Source organism: Chroicocephalus ridibundus, chromosome 3 (genome assembly GCF_963924245.1).
Source record: "Chroicocephalus ridibundus chromosome 3, bChrRid1.1, whole genome shotgun sequence".
NCBI lineage: Eukaryota > Metazoa > Chordata > Aves > Charadriiformes > Laridae > Chroicocephalus > Chroicocephalus ridibundus.
In genome coordinates this window covers 103,572,854-103,591,839 of record NC_086286.1, presented here as the reverse complement: position 1 = coordinate 103,591,839, position 18,986 = coordinate 103,572,854, and the positions used below count along the sequence as shown (strand labels likewise).

Genomic DNA, 18,986 nt, shown 5'->3' with positions numbered 1-18,986 from the left:
TGTCCTGCATGCAATGCATAATGGCACTCAGGATGATCTGTTCCATAACCTTCCACAGCACCAAAGCCAGACTGACAGGCCTGTAGTTCCCCGGATCCTCATTGCGGCCCTTCTTGTGGATGGGCGTCACATTTGCTAACCTCCAGTCAACTGGGACCTCCCTGGTTAGCCAGGGCTGCTGATAAATGATGGAAAATGGCTTGGTGAGCACTTCCACCAGCTCCTTCAGGACCCTCGGGTGGATCCCCTCCAGCCCAATAGACCTGTGTATGTCTAAGTGCTGCAGCAGGTCACCCACCATTTCCTCTTGGATTACGGGGGCTTCATTCTGCTCCCTGTCCCTGTCTTCCAGATCAGGGGGTTGGGTACTCAGGGAATAACTGGTCCTACTACTAAAGACTAAGACAAAGAAGGCATTAATTACCTCAGTCTTTTCCTCATCCTTGGTCACTATGTTTCTGCCCCTGTCTAATAAAGGATGGAGATTATCTTTAGTCCTCCTTTTATTGCAAATGTATTTATAGAAACTTTTTTTATTGTCTTTAACAGCAGAAGCCAGATTAAGTTCTAGTTGGGTTTAGGCCCTTCTGATTTTCTCCCTACATAGCCTCACAACATCTTTGTAGTCCTCTTGAGTGGCCTGCCCTTTCTTCCAAAGGTCATAAACTCTGGTTTTTGCCCTGAGTTGCAACCATAGCTCTCTGTTCAGCCAGGTCAGTCACTTTCGCCAACAGCTCTTTTTTCAGCACATGGAGATGGCGTGCTCCTGCGCCTTTAAGACTCTCTTCATGAAAAACATCCAGCCTTCCTGGACTCCTTTGCCCTTCAGGACTTCCTCCTAAGGGAGTCTGTCAACCAGGCTCCTAAAAAGACCAAAGTCTGCCTTCCAGAAGTCCATGGTGGCAGTTCTGCTGACACCCCTCCTTGCTTCTCCAAGAATCGAAAACTCTATCGTTTTATGATCACTGTGCCCAAGATGGCCTCCAACCGTCACATCCCCCACAAGTCCTTCTCTGTTCACAAACAACAGGGACAGCAGGGTGCTTTCTCTAGTTGGCTCTCTCACCAGCTGTGTCAGGAAGTTATCCCCAACACACTCCAGGAACCTCCTAGACTTCCCTCTCAGTCTAATATAAGCAGAGAATTTTCATTTATTATTATTCATTTTTTTAAAAAAGATGAAATGAGAGGTTCTGGCTGTGTATCAGGAAAACCTTTTTCACCATGAGGTCAGACAAGCAGTGGAACAGGTGGTGCAGTCTCCACCTTTGGAGGTTATCAAGTCCCAGATGGATAAAGCCCTGAGCAACCTGGCCTGACCCCATAGCTTTGAGATAAGGAAGTTTGACTCAAATGAAGTCCATTCTGATCTCAGTTTCTCTACGAAATTTTAGTTTTATGACCCAACTCATAATCTTTCCAGCATTCAGAATGCATTAATGTTTTTACTGTAATGAAAGTTGCTCTTACTTTAATACTTTCTTAGATTATTTTTTTCTTTTTCATAATGTTACTTATATTCTTTAATCCACTGCATTCTATGATGCGTTCTATGATGCATTCCATGTTTGGCTGCATTTTAAAGTAAAGTATCTGTTTACAGACAACCATCTTAGTTTTCAGTAATTATTTTTTAATATTTTAAGTGGACAAGGGTAACGACCCATTTTGCAAAGGTTACCTTTGTAAGTATTTTAAAGCATTACTTTAAAAAAATCTCTGCTGTAGTTTCTGACTGTTTCCAGATGAAAAAATATTTGCTTTGGAGTTGAGACAACTGTATACTACTAAGGCGTTGAGATCTAACATTTTTGGAGAGGGAGATGCTGATAGTTTTGGATTGCTTTGCATGTAAGACTTGAGTTGAAGTAACAGAGAGCATCTCTCTTATGAGGAAAGGCTGCTGGGTCTGTTTAGCCTGGAGAAGAGAAGACAGAGGGGTTCTCATAAATGCTTATAAATATCTAAAGGGTGATTGTCAAGAGGATTGAGCCAGACTCTTTTCAGTGGTGCCCGGCAACAGGAACAAACTGGAACACAGAAAATTCCGTCTGAAAATAAGGAAAAAGTTCTTTACTTTGAGGTGATGGAGCACTGGAACAGGCTGCCCAGAGAGGTGGTGGAGTCTCCTTCTCTGAAGACATTCAAAACCCGCCTGGACACGTTCCTGTGCAACCTGCTCGGGCAGGGGGGTTGGACTAGATGATCTCTACAGGTCCCTTCCAACCCCTACCATTCTGCGATTCTGTGAACAGCATCAGTCCTCTTGAGTGTCAGACTGACTTTGTTTACAACAAATACCTGCTAGAAATCTTGGAGAAATTAATCTAAATGTAGGCAATTTTTCTGTCCGGTCACCTAAAGCTCCACGAATCTCTAAGATTCTTATAAAGAAACATTTCCTGGACAACGTAAGTAGGAAAGCATCTGTTATACTGTAGAGTCTCTAGTTTCTTCTAGAACCAATCAAGAAATGTCTACTGCATTTACAGATAGATTGGAAAATGAAATATGAACTGCCTGTATATTTCAGCTGTGGCTGATACCGTTTCAGAAATGTATAACACCATGATATTATTTATATATAAAGTATTTTTTGAACTGTATGTTATTTCCTATTTTAACCAAATATGTAAGAATAAATTGTGATGCTTTACATTTTACAGAATGTTGGGAGCACAAGTAATAGGTATATTAAAATCCAGTGTTTAAATTGACAAGTTCACAGGGAGTGAGACTGGACATTTGCTATTAGCTTCATTTTCACAGATAGAGTTGTTATTCTTTGAGAATCCAAGCCAGCGGGCCATGGAAGGAGAAGGCAGCATTGCCTCAGTGTGCTCTTCACGACAACAGCACAGCTCCTGCTAGCCACTGACTTAAGTGGTAAATCTGCTTGCAGTACTGTTCATCTTAGTCATCCACCTTCCACAAAAGTGTTTATTGCCTGGAATCAGGATTCGATAACAACTGCAGACAGGTTCCTATTACCCTGAATATTGTGTACTGCCATCTGCTATATTGGTGCATGTATCCTATGCCACGCACATACGTGCACCGTATGTGTTACGCTCACCCAGTGTGCGCTAGTAAAATATACATTGTCTCTGGTGGGAAAAAATTAAGACTGTTTTAAGCAATAGGTGAAAAATGGAGCAAACGTTGTTCTCTGAGTGATTTGAAAAAATGTCATTATTTGTACGAAATAAGGTCATGCACCTACACAGTCCAGAATGATTATTATCAGATTTTTTTTTTTATTCAGATCTGATTTTTCTGCTTACCTGTATTTTAGTTCTTCGTTTGCAAGGGAGAAGTGGTCATACAATGAATATGCCTCATTTCCTTCCCAGTCTTTCAGGTGTATTTTAAGAACATAGCGCTTCTGATTAGTCAGTTGAGAAACAAACTCATTTCCCAGCCAGTACTCCCCAGCAGGATCACCAAATCCCTGTAATTCAAGTTGAATATTTAAATAGCTTTGTTTTGGTTTTGCTTTGAGTTTGAAATTATAACTTTACCAGTTTTTAAGTTTAATAGTTTTCAATCTGTCAACTAAGAATTTTACTGTATCTGTGAGGGTTATCAATCTGCAATATTTCAAAAAGTTAATTTCAGCAGAGACAAACTCAGGAATCTGAATTACTGAATCAATATTACTCAGTAGATTTGGAGCAGCTTCTACTGTTGCCACTAGAAACACAAATATAAATAACTCAGAAAATGTGGACGTACCATGGAACAGTTGATGAAAGAAAAGCGAGGCTTCTCTTTAAAAACAAACATCAGACTTGCAAGTCTGCTTAGGCAAACAACTTATACTACTCTGACAAAGACAACCTCTACAACCTGCTTACATTCTAAGGATGCTATTAATATTACTTTGTTATATCAGATTTCAGATAATAATAACTAATATTAAGGCTTCAGCAAACACTGTTTACCATCTTGTACTCTTTCCACGTCCGGTGAAAGTCCACGCTGCCATCTTCACGTCTCTGAATAACAGTCCAACCGCCTCCACCAGTTTCCATGTCACAGTAGGCCTACCAGAGTAAGCATGTAACGGTGTAAGTGCATGCAGTCACAGGAAAACAAAAATACAAAGCATGTACTTTGCATAATTATATATCATAGAATCATAGAATGGTTAGAGTTGGAAGGGACATTAAAGATCACCTAGTTCCAACCCCTAGACCAGGCTGCTCAAAGCCCCTTCCAACCTGGCCTTGAACACTTCCAGGGATGGGGCATCCACAACTTCCCTGGGCAACCTGTTCCAGTGTCTCACCACCCTCACAGTAAAGAATTTCTTCCTAATACCTAATCTAAATCTCCCCTCTTTCAGATTAGAACTGTTACCCCTGGTGCTATCACTACGCTCTGTGATAGAGTCCCTGCCCAATATAGTGGCATGTTTTAAAGTGTACAAGTGCAAAATGTGTATTAACCTAAAAATGCTGTTTTTCATAGCTTTCATAAAAATTATTTCCACAAATAATGAGATTCCTAAGTATATATCACACTTAACAGAGTACAAATAACACTTTAAAAATAGCTGATAACTCGTGTTAAAGGAAGAAAAAAATGAATGTAGCTTCTGAGTCTATACTTCCCTCTTGCACTGATATTTTTGTCAGTTGCCTAATGAAATATTTTTCCTGAAAGATGTTTTCATTTCTCCAGCATTTTTTCAGAGATCCATTCAAATTTCCCATGGTTTGTCAGAGTTAAATTCAGGAAGTGAACAATCTGAAATATGTTTTTATTTCCACTGTCATTGTCCAATACCTTTGCAGATGGTCTGACCCCAAAATTAAATCTAAGTGTAGAACTGCTATTACCTGAAAGTTAAATCTTGAAGCTATATTGTTATACATACAGCCTGCAATGAATATCTTATGTTCTAGAACAAAAAAGTAATGACTGCAAGATGTTTCCAAACATTCATAAATCATCTTTGATTTTACCAAGTTATTGCTAAATATTTGAAAGGATTGACACGTAATAGGCAGTTCACTGAACTCAGTTTTAGAATACCCAATAAATGCATTCTGGCACAGTAAAATTCAAGTTTATAGGTGACTTGTTAAGTCGATCCCCTTCTAGATTAAAATAGTAACTGACTGAGTTAAATAGAATTCTGGTATATATTCACTGCAGTGTCAGAGAGAAAAGGTATTACTGGGAGTGCCAATATACCAGGGAGATGCTGATCAAATAGATCTCTTGAAAATTTAGAGGGAATTTTGGAGTGATGTTTGGGAGAAATAAGGGATAAATTAACAATAAAATCTTATGAATTATACTCCCGAATTTACATAAACTTTATAAAATCGTTACTGGTAAGAAAAATCTATATGAAATTTTTATGGGCTTCTCTTCTTCAGTTTCTTATTATGTGTTTCAGTTCCTACTAAATTGCTTCTCCCTTTGGGAACAAATTTGCAGTACCACAGCATTTGTCCTGAAGAGTTTATAGTGTCTATAAAAGCTAGTTGTCTTACCGTTCACATACAAAATGGATACTGGCTGTAACAGGAATATTTTATGTAAGACATTCACAGTCATTCACATTACAACTAAATTAAGTGCTATTTTAAGGTATTTAAAGTAATAATTCCAGCTGAATTGAAAATTTAGATGATAGGCATCAAGGAAATTGCATGTAACATTCAAAAACATCGATTAACATCTACAGTAGCAGCATCAGACTGGAACAGTGGCCTGTGTAAATTAATTCCTGGCCTTCCTCTTTAAGTAGTTAAAAACTCCATGTTTCAGAGGAAGGTGAAACAGTTCTATTCTCAATCTGGCTGCTTATACTGTCCTTTCAGTGAGGTTCTCATATGTTAAAACAGTCACTATGACGCTAGAAGGAGATGAGGTAACCAGTACATTCCCTTTGCCCATGCCACGCTTTCCACCCAAGAAAGAAAAGGATTTTCCTTTCTAAGGCCATAAAACTGGCATCTCTTAGAAGCACTTACAGATGACTAACGTGAAATTTTTTGGTGTGGAAAATAATCAGTGTATGGTTTCTAGCTGCTGTACATCATGGTTGCACACTTGCTCCCTTGAACTAGCTAAAAAGGGAAAATTCTTTTTACCGCCTGTTAAGTCAGCATCATACAGTGAGGTGTTTTGCTTTCAGGCTTGACTGGCAATCCAGAACCCTGTCTTTCAAGCCCTCACCTATGCAGCTTTGCTCATGAAATCATTCCTTTGCTTTCCAGATCGTTTCCCCAGAAATCAGTTCTCTGACTAACCAAGATGAAAATACTAGGAACTTCAAATTTACATACACAGTTGTTAATTAAAATTAAGTCAATGAAGAAAAATGGCAGTAAAGACTACTGAAAGAAAATTAATGAAATAAGTTGATTTTTTTTTATTTTTACTAAAAATACTCAAGTGAATGATGTATATTCATAAGTAATTTTAAGGATGGAGATAGGCTATTCAGTAAAATGAAGATTAAGGAAAGGATTTGCTTAGTTTAAAGTAAACACAATAAATTGCTGTGTCAGTCTGCAGAGGGAACAATGTCTTCATGATGTATGTGAAAGATGAAGGGAGAGGAAGCATTTATTTGGACTATAAATTCTTTTTTTAAAAAATTTTCATTCTACAGTAAATTATATGCATATGAGGCTTTCTCTAACACTCATTACTAGAACAGAACTCTTCTGACCTTTCGGCCTAGCCTAGGTTTTATATTCCAAAGGAAGAAATGTAACATTTCATAAAACTCGTAAAAATAGATACCAAGATTAAGCAGGCAGCAGGAGTCTTCAAACAGATGCCAAAAAGAATAAAGAGATTAGCCTCTCAAATTGCAACAAATTGGCAGGGGAAATATTTGATTTATCTTGTGAACTGCTTCACTACTTACAGTTCTAGGAGCTGTGGCACTGTGAGAGCTAAGGTCAGGTGTTTATATTTTTCACCTTCAGCTGAAGATCAGTGCTGTATTTCTGAAAATACTGTAATGTACATGTAACCAGAAGTAGTTCCCTTTCCAAAGATGGTAAGCGCGTAAACTGTGAGCAGTCAATTTGATGTCTTCACGGTCTAAGAAGTTGAGTTTCAGAGCAAGTAATTTTTCTTCTTATTTCTTGTACAGTAGGATATTTGGGGTATAAGTGTTTTCAGACCTACTTTCTGAATGGTAAGGCTCTGGCTGAGTTATCAGGATGAAGATCCACTACAGTTTTTATACCAAAGCAAGTGCAGTTGCCTCATCTGTGCAGTGTCCTTTTGCATCACTTTTGGCTGTTGTCTGAACACTTTTGAGTCATGATACTCAATGATTGCTATCTCTAGCTCCTAGAAATGTGGCTAAGAAAGAACTGTGATCTTAGGTTCTTTGTTGTGGAAAAATTTAACCTAATTACCCGTTACCAATGAAAAAGACAGATGATGAGACTTCTGAAATTCACAAAAAAAAACCCTCATCTGACCTCATACTGTATCAGAGAAGCTACACATATGCTCTTTTTTAATGCTTGGGGTTGGAAACAATTTGTGTATGTGTATTTTAGACATCAGGTCCATGGCGTGGGCTCCATTTGAAATGACTAGCTAGTTGTCTGGATGATCACTTTTTAGGAAAGTTATGCCAAACCATTTTGTTAGTAGATTCAAACTTGCCCAAATCACTTTCTGCAAGAAAGTTTTGGTTAAAAGGCCTTGGCTTGGAATGTGTGTTGGTTCTGGGACTGAAATTCTGTTCAACGGGGACGGAAGTGGGGAAGAGCTTAGCCACTGTTTCAGCCACTATTTTAAGATTTGGGGTAATATGTTGGTAATAGTTGCGGTAACGGCTGAGCTAATATATTAGGGTCATCCAGACTCAACTATTCTGCCTGGTAAAGACCAGGAGGTTAACTGGTTCAGGTGACTGCTATTAACATGCAGCTATTGACTTTTCATGGGTTTGCCTCTGCCATTTTTCCTTATGTCAGCAGTCTTTTGCTGTTTTTCCTCAGTGTTTTTAAAAGGACTTAGCTTTTGTCCTGGTGCAGAACAGGAAAGCTTGAAAATATTAATGGAATGAAATACTTGTTTCCCTCTCAGCTCTCGTATGCAATTCTTTAGTTTTAGATTATGATGGGAGAGAAATTAGTGACGTGGGCTAAGTTACAGATTACACAGAAGTTGTTTATAAGCCTGTTGGGAGGTCAGAAGGTGTTACAAGAGGAAAAGACAAAAACATAAACAGCAGCGCAGCACTTTTGGCAAATAAAAAAGGTCATTCTGTTTCCTGGTCCGAGTGGCCATCCACATCATAAACAGTTGAAAACGGTATAATGTGTTGATTATCCCTAAACCTTCACTTCCCTTGACAGCTCCTCTTATGCATTTGTATTTGTATAAAAAGTCTGCATCAGATCAGAACTTTTCAGTCTCTTATTTTTCATGTCATATAGCAAGTAAAACCTTTGTTGTCTTTTTAAGTGTCTTTTTCATTCTATCTGAAGTGGGCAGAATAAGATTTAAAATTTTTAATGTTATTAAAGGAATTACTAATTTAATTGAAGTATTACATTTTGACTACTTTTTTTAACCTAGTCAATTACCAAAATGGGGATTTTTGTTATGTGTTTTAAGCCTCCGTGCTCAAATGTAAAGGATTTAATATTTTATAGTCTAGGAAATCTGCCATTGTATTTTTGTTTCAGGGACAGAATATTTTGGTAATTTTTAGTTTTGTAGGAATGTATGTTGCTCTGGCTTCTCAGATCATACAGATTGCCTAAACATTTATGGCTTTGAAAATGCAGCATTAGAGTTTATGACAGAAATTTTCATTCTGTAATATGGCATGCACTTATATCTGCTTTTAGAAAATGTGCATGCTCTGTATAGTATATTTGACAGTAAAATTAAAACCAAAGGTATAAGCTTGAGACAAGTAATATGAAGAGATTCAAGGAATGTAACCCTTCCTGAGATGTCTAACAAAGACTGCTGCAATCTATTACTTTAGAGATGCAGTAGCTTGCATCTCCTTTAGCATTTAAAACTGTGATTGTAGATCTCTCTGCCATTTGAATACCAATCTGCTTCATGTGTAATAAAACACTGTATTGCATCTTATGTAACTAATTTGCCTGTGAAACAGATGTATTGAATATAGACACGACCATTCCAAAGGAAAACCAGCCTCCTTTTTTTTTTCAAGAGAAGCAGACTGCAGATATCATCATTTCTCTAGATGATATCTGCAAAAATTCCAGGGTTTATGTATTGTATTTTATAGGTTTTACCCAAACAAATTGCTTATTTCCTTTGGTTGAGAGCTTTGTAAGGGTAAAGATCACAAAGTCTGGATTGGGCTAGATGAAGTTTCGGCGCTTCAAAGACTAAACCTTTGCTATCAAAACTTGGGGGAAAAAATGCTTTCTCTGTCAGAGTTTTACTAATTGCTTTTCCACATGTGCCCTCATTTTTCTCTGCTTTTGTACATTTTCTGTTAGGTTTTTTCCCCCCAAGTATTTCTGATATAATAAAGTAGAGCCTTAGGAATTCCATAAACTACTTCAAATTTTGTAATGAAATGTCTACAATATGAAATTATAAAATGAAAACATTAGAAAATTATTTAGTGTTTGTCTAAAAAATAAATTAAGCATTTTTGTTTATATTCAAATGTCCCTTAGCCTCCTCAGCCTGCAATGTCTGAGAAGTTGGAAACATACGTTCATCATTTGAGCCCCACTCCTCAGAATGCCCACTGCAGTTTTTGGTTCTTTATTCTCACAGTCCACCTGGGACTTTTCTCCCTTTCAGATTTTATTGTTTGCTTCAACTGAATTGTATTAAAAACTGTCTGGATGGCTGTGCCCAGAGAGTTGTGATTAATGGGGTGAAATCCTCTTGGCGGCCCGTCACCAGTGGTGTCCCTCAGGGCTCAGTTTTGGGGCCAATTTTGTTTAATATCTTTATCAATGATCTAGATGAGGGGATTGAGTGCACCCTCAGTAAGTTTGCAGACGACACCAAACTAGGTGGGAGAGTTGATCTGCTTGAGGGTAGGAAGGCTCTACAGAGGGACCTGGACAGGCTGGATCCATGGGCCAAGGCCAACTGTATGAGGTTTAACAAGGCCAAGTGCCGGGTCCTGCATTTTGGTCACAACAACCCCAAGCAACGCTACAGGCTTGGGGAAGAGTGGCTGGAAAGCTGCCCAGCAGAAAAGGACCTGGGAGTGCTGGTGGACGGCCAGCTAAACATGAGCCAGCAGTGTGCCCAGGTGGCCAAGAAGGCCAACAGCATTCTGGCTAGTATCAGAAATAGCGTGGCCAGCAGGAGCAGGGAAGTGATGGTGCCTCTGTACTCGGCACCGGTGAGGCCTCACCTTGAGTCCTGTGTTCAGTTCTGGGCCCCTCTATACAAGAGGGACATTGAAGTGCTGGAGCGTGTCCAGAGGAGAGCTACCAGGCTGGTGAGGGGTCTGGAGGACAAACCTTATGAAGAACGACTGAGGGAGCTGGGGTTGTTTAGCTTGGAGAAGAGGAGGCTGAGGGGAGACCTTATCACCCTCTACAACTACCTGAAAGGAGGCTGTAGAGAGATGGGGGCTGACCTCTTCTCCCTGGTGACAAGTGATAGGACGAGAGGAAATGGGTTCAAGTTACGTCAGGGGAGGTTTAGATTGGATATTAGGAAACATTTTTTCACTGAAAGGGTTATTAAACATTGGAATAGGCTGCCCAGGGAGGTGGTGGATTCACCATCCCTGGAGGTGTTTAAAAAAAGGGTAGATGGGGCCCTTAGGGACATGGTTTAGAAGTGGCTTTTGTCAGGGTAGGTTAAAGGTTGGACTTGATGATCTTAAAGGTCCCTTCCAACCTCAGCAATTCTATGATTCTAAGATTCTATGAAGTTGCGGCAGGGGAGGTTTAGATTAGACATTAGGAAGAATTCCTTTACTGAAAGAGTGGTCAGGCACTGGAACAGCCTGCCCAGGGAGGTGGTTGAGTCACCATCCCTAGAGGTGTTTAAGAAATGTCTAGATGTGGCACTTCAGGGCATGCTCTAGTGACAGAGATTGTAGGGGTTTCGTTTTGTGTGTGTGTGTTTGGTTGGACTCGATGATCTGAAAGGTCCTTTCCAACCATGAAGATTCTATGATTCTATGATTCTATATTATCTGAAGCCTTATCATTTTATTTACTTCTGTAGATGGAGCATCTCCATCAGGCATCCAGTGTTTCGTCCAATTGAGTGCCATTTTTAGCTCAAGGCCTCTTCTGTAGATGTATGCTGTATTGCTTTAACTTAATTTGACATTAAAGTTCATTTCACTTAAACACATAGGGGAAAAAAAATATCCGTAGAGGAATTTAAACTGATCTAGTGAAACCACTGCAAACTCTCACCTTTTATTTAAATCAGAGCAGTATTTTCTAGGAAAGTCCACTCTGTTGCCCAGTGTCAGTGGGGCAGTTCTAATTAATTGCTAATCTAATTGTTATACAAATGCATTTAAAACTCTGCATAACAAAGAATTGGAACACATACATGAGTCTAGTACTAGTAGATTGCTTACATGAATACACATCCATAAGTACTCTTGCATGCCCCTGATTTTACCTCCTTTGGCCACCTGAAGGAACTAAGAACTTAAGAGGAGACATGAGACTGCTGATCATGCAGAGCAATTGTGCTGGAGTTAGAGATTTTATAAAGAAATTACAGTACCATATTGCTTTAATTGTGTTAATTATGTGGAAACAAAGAATGAAATTCTGGCATGCTGAAATGAACAACAAAATGCTCATTCATTTCAACTGAGCCAAGATTTCACCTGAAGGACTTTCTTCTTCCTGTGAGATACTCAGATCTACAAGTGATGAAATGCTCATAAAAAACCAATATAAGTAATAAACTTCACTATTAACTAGCCTTTAAAATAGCGTATTTACCAGATCAAATAATTTTTTAACACACAGTATGTACTTCATAGCCATCCTACCTTCTTTTCTTGAGCAGTGTTTGGGACTGTTAAAGTGTAGATTCCACTTGTTGTAAGTCCAGATTTGTAAGCTTCAGCACAGTCTTTGAAGCTGATTTGCTCCTCTTTAGCTATGAAGTTGTTCTTAGCTGCTAAAAATACAATAGAAATTGAAGGCATTATAGGAGATGAATAAAAGTTACTAAGAAGCAATTAATGATGTAATCAGCTTAAAGCTTTGCAGTTCTGAAAAATATGCCTGGTCCTCAAAGAAACGATAGATCAAGGTATAAATTATGTATGTTATTACTTCATATTAGTTAGAGACGTTATTCTGATATGAGCATGTTTGCTTGAGAGGTTGAAAAGTGCAGACATGTATTACAGAGTTGAATAAGAAAAATCAGGATCTCATTGAGTTGAACAGTTTCTGCTTCCATTCATTACCTTTGCTGGAATCCCGCATGCATTGCAACCTCTGCATGCATTAACTACTATTGCAAACATACCTAACTAGCAGCTGATGATATTAATAATCACCTTTGGCCACTACTCTAATATTGTGAAATCTAACATAAGAGTTATGAAATCTTTTAGAATACAGCTGATTGGAATAACTACTCTTACAAAGTTTTAGCTGATTTTTTCGCCCCCGTGCTCAGCAAGATGAAGCTGAAGCTTGGTAGCTCAGCCCAATCCACTACAAAAACATGCCTTCTGGAATTCATTTTGTGTAAAAAAAATACATTTTAATATGCCTAAGCCTTCTGATTTTACAGAACAATCTAAGGCTCATCTTTTTGTTCAGTTCTTTATTAACTATGGAGGTTGGAATTTCCTGGCATTTCGCCTTGCTGACTGATATTTCATATTTGACCCTTTTGGGGTTGGTTCTGTGTATTTTCCCTTTTAATTTAATCTAACAAGCCCAGCCAGTTACTACAAAGTTTTAGGTGTCATATAAATGCATGCTTATATTACAGTTGCTTATGTTCTTTTTAGCTTGCTTATTCATTATTTACCTGTTTACATGCCTTGCCTTAAATATAAAAATAACACGTTCAGTGTTTTAATTGCTTTTCCACACTCTATTGTTTGTATACTGTCTTAGAAGCTTTCCCTGCTAATTTTGTCCTTTTGGCAAACATTCATTATTTTTTCCACTCTGAGTTTAACAGCGTTGTAGCCAACATGACTTTGACTTGTTTACTTATTTGTGCACTAGCATAGCAGATAACATCAGCAGGAACATGTACAGCCTTGGTAATGGTATTTAAGGGGATAGTGTCAGTTGTTAAGACAAAAAACTTGAGATTTACTTTGTTTAGGAAAACCTACAACATCATATTATTTAGGACGCTGCTGAAAGCAAGGACTTCCAAACACCCGTTTCCTTTTTTGTGATCCAGCTTACAGTAAGGTAGCATATCTATCTATCTGTAGCGATCCACCTATCTATACCGTCTTTTAAGTTGTAATGACAAGTATTTTAAAATTTTCCTAGTATTTAATTTTAAATCCTTTTCTTAGAGGTTCTATATGCTTGTGTATTTCCAGCCCTGAGAACTTTACAGGCAACCATGTCAGATTCTTTACTCTTTTATACAGAACAGCCATACCTTCTTAATTTGTCAAAGTTCCGTATTAGACATGAAAGTCAAGGTAAGGAATTTGTTCATTTGTTTAAATGCTGTTTGGCCATAAATTTCAGTTTATGGTTTGTGTGGTTTTTTATGGAGCATGTGAATCTGCATAAATTTGGAAGCTATGCTCAGTGGCTATGATTTGTTGCAGGGCTGTCAGGCATTTAGGGGTGAGATTATTGCCTATAAAATTTGCTAGGCTGAGGGATTTTTCGGATGAACTGGGAAGCTTCAGTGACAGACTGGAGGGCTTTTGGGAGTCCCTGCTGCCCTGGGCTGGGGCTTTCTGTTGTTTGGGGCATATATAGGTGCTAAAACCTGGGCCAGTGCTGATTCCTTTGCCTTTAATAGCCACTGTAATTTGTCTTTTCTTTGATCAACTTTCTGTGCATAGAGCAATGGCACAGAATGGTGGCGGAAGTAACTTTTGTGAGCCAGGAAGAGAAGCTGCAGGCCTACATCATGCAGTCTAACCTAGATACACGCTCAAGGGAGCGTGTACTGCCAGATGAATGAATGCCACGTGAGATGAGTGATACTTGGCATCTCTGTATTTTGTTGAACCACTGAAGAAGTGGGCAGGCAAACCAATATAAACCACAAAAGACAAGCAAAATGTTGAAAAGAAACCACGTAAATGTTGTGGTTGTTCCCCCCGACCCCTAAAAAATAGGTTAGTTAACTCAGATGCGGAATTTAAGGCAAAAAAAACCCCAAAACTTTCTGAGAAGCAGAAGCATGAGGAAACTGGTTGTAAGACTTTATGGGTAATAATGTACACAAATTAGGGAATGTCACTCAAATGATATAAGCATGTCTGCTTTTACTTACAGTTTGGTGTAGATATCATAGTAAGCAAGTTATGAACAGTCTCCATCAGATCATGTTGCTGTTTTTGCAGAACTGAGTTGTTTACTGTAGCTGTAACTAACTGCTTTTCTAGTTCTTCTATAATAGAATTCTGTCTGGCTACTAGGACTTGGAGCTGATCTTTTTCATCTTTTATTGACTTCAGCTGAAGTGTGTGCTTGTCTTCCATCTCAAGAACTCTTTTTTCTAGAAAGCTAAACAAAAGTTTACAATTAGGCTCTCAAAAATAGTTGTGAGTTCATGTAAAGAGAATCAAGCCTGTTGCAGAAGTTTCCTTATTCATAAGTACTCAACTTCATTCTCTGATGCCGTGCATGCTATAGAAAGCTAAATGACTGATGAGTTTAGTTCTATGTATATGCTTTAATTTATTATATAACTAATTAGTATATTAATAAACAACATTATTGAGTACAGTCTGTATCACAGGCTTTTAAAGTGTAACAACTGGGTGTCTGATAATTCAGCGTTATGAAAGATATACTTAGGTCCTGAAAAAAGAGTAGTAGTGCTAGAAGTACGGGGAGTGTAAAATGGATGTACATCCAAAGTAACCATTACTTATGACTATGAAGTGTCTTGAATACCATTCTCTTACAGGTTAGGCATAATAGTGAAAGATTTCATGGTTTTGCCCTATTAAAAGATGAAACTTATTAAAAGATGAACCTATGAACTTTTCAAATGTCTGGTAATTATAATAAAATATATACTTAAATAAATGTTATGGCATTAAGACAGCGAAACACGCAAATAGTTACTTGAAGATGTGTTACCCATCTCCAGTTCCGGAGCTGGCGTGAGTAGGTGACTGGCTAGAAAATTATTTCATTGGTAATTGTTCTGATGCAGACTTTGAGAAAGCTGATCTTAACAGATGCATGGCCGGAAATGAGAAGTTCAACTAAAATCCATTACTGTTACTGAAAAAAATCCTGAACCTTATAATAATTGAGCAGATATTAGCTCAGTGCCAGATCATTTTTGCTAGGTGAGAAATAATGCTTTTGTGTTTACATGGGTTTTACAAGGGTATTCTAAAGTCTGCTGACTTCAAACCAAAACAAAAAAAGGGACATTTTAAATTCACTATTTACTTTGGTTTCCATTTGATAAGGGTGCTTGTTTTTATTAAGCTGGTAGATAAAATCTTTAGGGAGCATATGTAAGTGTAGTAGAGTAGTGAACAAAAATGTCAAAACATGTCTCTTGGTTTTTTTAAGCTAATTCTTTTAAAATAAAAAACACTTTGCACATATGGTTCTCATTGAAAAACACATCTTTGAAGGAGAAAACTTACTGTTATTGCTGCTTTTAGATGTCTCTGTAAATTATTTATTGCCAAAGGTAAAATAAGACCCTGGTGATATGAAAATGAAACTAGCTGAAAAAAGGTATGAGCCTTTGGACAACAGCTGGCTACAGAAATGGACAGGAGTAATAGCTGGTTATCAGTCTGAATTTCAAAAGATTGATTAGTAAGGAACATTGAATATGGGTAGTATTTGACTTTTCTCACCAGGTTGGAACAAAATTGTGGCAATGACATGATTGTGTATTAGGAGAGCTGTGTACTACGTGGAAATAAAATTTTAGAGATGGGTTTGCACTGGCTTACTTTGGGACAGGCTACATAATCCATACCTTTGTCTGGGTAAATCTAAAGAAGAACACGAGTTGGCTACAACTGAAGTACTGAGAAGTATTTCAGTTTTAACCTTAAGTTCCTCATATAAAGGAGAACTTTAGATAATGAAGAATGATATATAAACAGATCAGAAGAATAAACCTGCATGATCCTCTGGGCCTTTAAAAATATATGACCCTTGTAATGAGCATAGCTGGCTGTGGGGAGCTTCTGTACGAGGCATTATTTTTCTACTCGAGTACATTTATTTCTAAAACCATTAGAAGGTCACTTCAGGTAATAGTGTTTTGTTGGGTTGATAGGCAAACTTACCTGTTTTTTTCTTGTAATTTAGTTATCTCATTGGTCTGATCTGAAATCTGTCTTTCTAGTTTGTTTGTCGAAAGAGAGTGTTCCAAAAGCTGAAGTTCAAGTCTGGTTGTCTGGTTTAATACCTAAATAAAATTTATAAAAATATTTGACAATCAATACACTTTTTTTAAATAAACTGTAATTTCTTTATGTTGTAAAATCATGCAAATCTCTATTTAAGCCTATAATTTAAAAATTATTATTTAAGAACTAATTTGGGCACAAATGCTCATAGAATTAGAATGAAGAATAATACACAGATTTGCACTAATTTGGTTGTTACACTGTCATATATAATTGGGAGTATTTCAGTAGTATGCTACATTTCTGATCAATGCCTGGGAGCTGCTGTGTACTTTAGTTTTGCTGTGATAACTTCCCCTCTATGATGATATTCTTATTTCATTACTAGAACTATTATGGTGGTTGTTCAGAGAATATTTTGAGTTGTTTTCTCGGTGTGGTGTAGAAAGAAAGTACTTTGTGTATCTCTTACTGGTTGAAATCTTGGCCCAGTCCTGAAATCACTATATAGTTCCCATTTAGCTGTTTTCCTTAATCCCAAATGATATTTTAAAGTGTTTATCACGTGAACTGCACTTCTGTTGATTCATTCCTTGCATTTTAATGTTACCTTTTCTATATGTATTGTTTACTGCCTAAATTTATTTGCATCTCTAAATGAAGGAATGCGAATATTAGGAAACATGGAAGATACTTTTCTGTTTGTATCGGATTGCATTATTTTGAGGCAAGTTTTCTAGAAATATTTTCTCATTGTTTTAGAACAGCTTTTTTTAATTCAGCAGAATTTGGCTTTTCTTGGCAGGAAGAATTGATTACTCATGTCCTTCATGTTATACAGTCATTCAGGACATGATTTCACACTTAAGTGTAATTGAAAACTATTGCCAAAAGTAAGTGTCCTTGAGAGAGCAATTGTTTGGTTAATTTCCTCATGTTGTTAATTAAGCCCTTAACCCAGTCACCAGTAATTTCAAGCAGAGAAGGAAAGTTACAGTGATGATTTTCTTCCTCTAAGCAGAAAATAATTGAATAATTTCCACAAAGACATTACTGTGAATGAATAAATACATTCTCTCAAAATGTGCAAAATACTGGGCTCCTGAATAATGCAATCAGAAAGCTGAATTCAGTACGCCTGTGAGCTATGAACTATCACTTAATCAAAGAGTTCACAAAGGCTTGGTTTGGGTTAAAAAAAAAAAAATTAATTAATTGGATTAATTCTAAAGATAGTAAAATGTCTAACAAGGATTTTAGGTTTTACATGCTATTTGCATTATAGAAAATGTTGTGTGCTGCACACTGTATTCATTATTTGTTTTGGGAATTATATATCTGAATTTTCCTACCATGTCATCGAAACTACAAATACATACCATCTGCATTGATTGGACTTGTCCTTATAACATATTAAAATCTACATTCTATTTCACAGAATGTCTTATTGCAGTTAATGTTTTTCAATTAAAGCAATAATTAAAGATAAACCCATTTTTTTTGTTTTAAATAATCTAGAGAATAATATGTACAGTAGTAAGTTTACTTCTGTGCGAATATATACTTTTCTAGTAGCCTCCTCCTAATTACTTTTTTCTTGATTCATCTCTGATTCATTTCTTTATCCCTCTGTTAAATAACAATAATATAGTGCATTTTGCTGGAAATGAGCTGTTATCCCACAGCATCTGTGAAAACACTCATTAGAGACGCATTTTTCTTGATAAGAATCTTTAAAAAACACAAAGTAAAATTTAAATATAAAAAACCAATTAGCCTGGTAAATTGAACACAGGAAGATTGAAGGAACTCTCTTATAGCTAAGATCTGGTGGTGAGAGGTGAATAATAACAGATATACAAGGAGGGCTGCATAAAAGCATACTCGTACCCAACTGATGCTTGGATATAGTATACTAGTTTTAAGTATATTAGCTTTAAAGAATAATGTAACATGAAGTATGCTAGTCATACTTCAAATCCTGCTGTAATAGAACTCTTTCAAATGACAACAGTGGGCTTGAGATGGAACTATGTATTACCAAATACTAATGTTTCCTTAAGATGGGCAGAGCTGTTTACTATGATTGACTTCTAATTGTTGAGCTGAATGGTGTAACTCTAGACTGTGTTAAATGTATAGTTGTAGGTGTTTGGGAAGCAGAAGCATTTTTAGGTTGAAATTCATTACTTACTTGTGCTTCAACATCTGTTAATTTGCGAGTCTGTTCAGCTGTTTGATTTAGTAAGTTTGTGCCTATTTCAATCATTACTGCAGTCTGGTTCTGCACTGCAGTTTGCTGGATCTCTACCATTTCTTTCTTCATACTGTCTTGGATGTAATTCTCAAGCTACATGGGAAAGGAAAGAGAGAAGATAGTTGCATTCTTTAAATGTTGGAAGGGGGGGGAGGTAGTACAGTAAGCCTGCTGGCTGCCTTGCTAAACAAATTTGTTCCTCGTCCTTGTCTGTTATGCATTTATGTGAAG

The 18,986-nt window shown here is 37.3% G+C and overlaps 2 protein-coding genes across 7 annotated transcripts in view; one reads left to right on the top strand and one right to left on the bottom strand.

Moving 5' to 3' along the window:
- The window catches only part of MCPH1 (microcephalin 1), a 136,533-nt gene that overhangs the window by 54,589 nt on the left and 62,958 nt on the right, over positions 1-18,986 (top strand). The gene's annotated exons all lie outside the window — the stretch shown is intronic.
- The window catches only part of ANGPT2 (angiopoietin 2), a 49,552-nt gene that overhangs the window by 6,876 nt on the left and 23,690 nt on the right, over positions 1-18,986 (bottom strand). Inside the window, exons 2-7 of one of the 4 annotated variants that reach the window (XM_063330340.1) lie at positions 18,693-18,848; positions 16,436-16,557; positions 14,437-14,669; positions 11,984-12,114; positions 3,945-4,046; positions 3,285-3,451 (exon numbers count right to left, since the gene is read on the bottom strand). In XM_063330340.1, the coding sequence (XP_063186410.1) occupies positions 3,285-3,451; positions 3,945-4,046; positions 11,984-12,114; positions 14,437-14,669; positions 16,436-16,557; positions 18,693-18,848 (911 nt within the window). The remainder of the gene's footprint in view (positions 1-3,284; positions 3,452-3,944; positions 4,047-11,983; positions 12,115-14,436; positions 14,670-16,435; positions 16,558-18,692; positions 18,849-18,986) is intronic. The other 3 variants (XM_063330341.1, XM_063330344.1, XM_063330345.1) reach the window with 3 other exon arrangements.